Source organism: Colobus angolensis, unplaced genomic scaffold (genome assembly GCF_000951035.1).
Source record: "Colobus angolensis palliatus isolate OR3802 unplaced genomic scaffold, Cang.pa_1.0 Scaffold49, whole genome shotgun sequence".
NCBI classification, from domain to species: Eukaryota; Metazoa; Chordata; class Mammalia; order Primates; family Cercopithecidae; genus Colobus; species Colobus angolensis.
In genome coordinates, this window is record NW_012118376.1 from 2,845,649 (window position 1) to 2,850,004 (window position 4,356).

Genomic DNA, 4,356 nt, shown 5'->3' on the forward strand with positions numbered 1-4,356 from the left:
CTGCTTCCGGCCTATACATTTTTTTAAAAAAATTAGCCACAGGTGGCATGCACCTGTGGCCCCAAATACTTGGGAGGCTGAGGTGGGAGATCGCTTGACCCCAGGAAGTCGAAGCTGCAGTTAGCTGTCACTGCACTCTAGCCTGCACAATAGAACAAGACCCTGTCTCAAAAGAAGAAAAAAGAGAAGCATCTGGAAAATTAGATGGTGACAGTGACATAAAACCTATGAGCAAAAATGCTCAGAATTTTAGGCATGGAGGCAGGAGGAATTTGGGAAATCAGTTACTGGTTGTAGAAAGCAGAGCCCTAGTCACCTAATTGGTATTTAGAAAGACTTATAGGTAGGAGTAAAAGATAAAAGTAGGGCCAGACAAGAACTAACTACAATGAAATAACCAAGATCGAGAAGATTACAGAGATGGATAATGGGGCAGAAGGGCAGATTGTCCAGACAATTTATGAGATGATTTGTTCACAACCAGAATGTCGGACAAGAGCTATTCAAATTCCTCTTGCCCAAGGTCAGGATTGGTCCTGGAGCAATGCAGCGCCTGCAGACAGGGGTGAGCTGTGAGAAGAGATGTGTGTGAATTAGATAAATCCTGACATGATCTATCCTCAAACATTAGGATTAGGGTGAGGATTAGGGCTGGGGTTACTACACTTCTCAGTGACAGACAACAACCTAAACTAACCCTAGCTTCCTCACACATGTCCTGGAATGAAACAATATAATTGAATTAGTGCAAATCCCTCAGCATACAAAGCAAATGTCCCAATAAGAGTACAGAGGACCCAGAATGGCATATTTGCTTAGAAGAGACAAAAATAACAGTCAATACATGTGAGACACAGGTCTTAAGCTTTAAATATATCTAACCATTTAATGTGGACATAACCTTTTGAAGATGGCACCTTTATCCTTCTGTAAAGGTACTGTAAATTATCCAAATTTTACAGATTAAAAACTAAAGAATGGAGACTTACAAGCGACTTGCTCAAGTAAGTGGGAGAGCTGGGATTCCAAGAGGATTGGCTGCAGACTCAATGATCTTAACCACTACACTATACTTCCTTTCTTAGAAAGTCAAATAGTTTCATACAAACTTTTACTCGCTTGACGGATATGCCAGTAAAGACACAACCTATAAATCTCCCCCAGAGATTTCATTTACCATTTTGTTTCCAGAAAGCTGCCCCATCCTTTTGGAACGTAGGCTAAGTAGTGGACAGTCCAAGAATAAGATGGGGACAGTTCACCAGGATGGCCATTCTCTCAAAGAATGTAAGCTTTTGTTCACCAACAAGCTTTGAAGTAAAGCATGTCACAAATGACCACAGAATGTCAGGGCTTAAGGACCACAGGAGCACCTGTCTTACTGCAGAGAGGCTAATGAGCTTGCAAAATATCCCTTAGGAACAAAAGCAAGTTTTCCTAACTTTCATGGTGAGGTGTAATGAAAAGTGCATTTTACTCAGCATGAGGGAGTCATGAAGGTTAAGAGCCAGAAACTTCTGATGGTGATAAAAGTAACTTCCTTAATTCTTGGGTTGCTAGAGGGACTTTTTTAAGAAAAGGGTTCAACCTCATACTTCATAGAATTTAGTTTCAATGAAATGACGAATCCAATATTTTATATAACTAATCAAGAATTATAGTCATCCATCCATCCATCCATCCATCCATTCAAGCATTTATTCATTCATTTGCTAAAGTAGTCACTCATTCCAAAATACTTCCTGAGCCAAAACTTATGCAAAATCCTAGGTATTTGAAACACTTCCAATCAGTTGGTTTTTTTTTTTTTTCTGCCTGGTTTTCAGATGTGAACAAGCCCAATGTATAGGGTCCCGGTATATTTCAATGAATTTCATATTAAATATGTTTCGGGAACCATAATAAGGCCATTAATTATGGCATAGTTTGAAGTTTTCATCTACTAATCCAAAGTAAAGAGTTCACTTAAAAGAATTTTCTAGCCAGGCACAGTGGCTCATGCCTGTAATCCCAGCACTTTGGGAGACCAAGGCTGGTAGATCACTTGAGGTCAGGAGTTTGAGACCAGCTTGGCCAACATGGTGAAACCCTGCCTCTATCAAAAATACAAAAATTAGCCAGGCATGGTGGCACACATGTAACCACAGCTACCTGGGAGGCTAAGGCAGGAGAATCGCTTGAACCTGGGAGGCGGAGGTTGCAGTGAGGTGAGATTACACTACTGTACTCCAGCCTAGGTGACAGAGCAAGACTCTGTCTCAAAAAAAAAAAAGTTCTTTGTAGCTTTGAACCTTGGTTTTTGCTCCAAGATGTCTTTTATACACTACACGCTCAGTTTTAAGCCAAACAGGGAACAAGGCTCAGTCAACAGTAAACTGCCTTCAGTATCAACGAAGTACTCAGATTTCTGCAAATTGTGTCTGTGAGAGTTGTAAGGTCCTTGCTGTCTTTGTAGAAATGTATATCGTGACAAAAACATGTATTATGAGGATAGTGGAAAATGAATCTCTGTTCCCCGCTTCCCTGCCAGGGCCAGTTAGTGTTGCTTGTGCAAACGCTGCAATTCTACCTCTACTTTAAATCATTCTACTTCAATGGCCCAGAGTTCTTCTAGCTCTAAGAAGTCCAAAATGATTTAGTTCAGCATTTGGCTCTGCACCACATGATAACATTATTTTCTGATGGTAACAAGAAAGAGGACTACTCAGGAAAGCAAATAAAGCCCAACGTCAAGGTGCCAACATTCTGAATACATTTATTCATGTTTGTATTTGTGGATGGAAAATTTTTTCCATGCTACAAAGTTTTGTTAAAAACAAGTTGTTACAAATCAATAAATAACTGCTATAACTATTATCTATTGTAACAGAATAATAAACAGAAAATAAACAGATGCAACTACTTTGCTACATACAAGACTTTTTCCTGTATAAAACTAATAAAAGTGCTGCCGCTTTTCTTTCTTTGAGAATTTTCCCTTGAGATACAATATTTTTATTGTACGTTGCTTTGTGCTTGTCTTACCAGTTTCAGGTTCGTAGCACATCAAAGAATTACAAACATTTCCATTTAGAACAATGATCCTACTAATCAGGTGCTTATTTTCTGCCATGTGTTCATTTACAGATTACAAACATAAAAGAAGCAAAGTACAAAAATTAATGCATATGTGTGTGTGTGTGCGCGCATGCACACGCTCAAGGCTGGGAATACAGACTGGTATGAAAGGCTTTTAACTAGTTGTGCATCAAAATCATACACAATGGCCATTAAAAACTCACTTAGCTATCAGCATGTAAATCATTGGGTTGGTTATTCAAAGACCAGACAAACAGAATTCCCCAATACTGTTTCCATTTGGGTTTTCCAGCTCATATGGTTCCAGCTGACGATACTCAAAAGTCACACGATTTATGTGTTTTCCACTGGAGACCATGCGCACCACAGTGTTGTCACAGCCAACTTTCATTTGGGCTATAATGGATGGAAAAGATAAAAGTTTCCCAGCAGGTTAGAAACCACACAGTCATTTAAATGATGGGATCACTTAAACACAATGAAAGTAAGGAGACCTGTCTTCCTCTCAGGTACTCAAACCACGCATCTACTATCAGTTGAAATGTTTTTGTTTCATTTTTATTATAACTTATAATTAGTTACAGAATAGTGTAATTGAATTCAGTCTTTCTACTCATGTGCAAGAACACTATTAGAAAAATAAAACTAGCTGGAAAGAGGCAAGATGTCTCCTCGGCCTTTTTTGCCTACAAAGCCTGAGTGGTAAAGGCAGGCAAAGAAAATCAGTCTGGAGTGTGCACAGTTGCTTGGGTTCCGGGTTCGCAGTGGAAACAGTACTGCCCTCTAAGCATAGGTTGGAAATTTGCAGTGGCAATTTTTGGTTGTCACCATATCTAGGGTTGCAACAGGCATTTAGTGGGGGCTAGAGGATAGAATGTACTGCGGGACATTTATGTAGACCAAAAAAAAAAAATCCCCTGTTTATTATTTTCTGAATTTAAACAAAAACTCTGTTTTATACATAAACAAAAAGATCATTTGCATGGTATAGATATACACTGCACATACTAGTTTTTGTTCTATTATCCACTTACAACTTTTCTCTGATTTTTTCTGTACCACTTATACGAAATGGCTTCTGATATCCTTGCTTCTCTTAACTCCAATCTTATTTGGCCGGGCGCGGTGGCTCATGCCTGTAATCCCAGCACTTTGGGAGGCCGAGGTGGGCAGATCAGGAGGTCAGGAGTGAGACCATCCTGGCCAACATAGTGAAATCCCGTCTCTACTAAAAATACAAAAATTAGCCGGGCATGGTGGTGTGCGCCTGTAGTCCCA

At 39.6% G+C, this 4,356-nt stretch overlaps 1 protein-coding gene across 1 annotated transcript in view; it reads right to left on the reverse strand.

The window, feature by feature from the left end:
- Nucleotides 1-2,729: 2,729 nt before the first annotated feature.
- The window catches only part of CRHBP (corticotropin releasing hormone binding protein), a 17,016-nt gene continuing 15,389 nt past the window's right edge, over nucleotides 2,730-4,356 (reverse strand). The window contains exon 7 of the mRNA XM_011959227.1: nucleotides 2,730-3,474. Within this exon, the coding sequence (XP_011814617.1) occupies nucleotides 3,317-3,474 (158 nt within the window). The 3' untranslated portion in view covers nucleotides 2,730-3,316. The remainder of the gene's footprint in view (nucleotides 3,475-4,356) is intronic.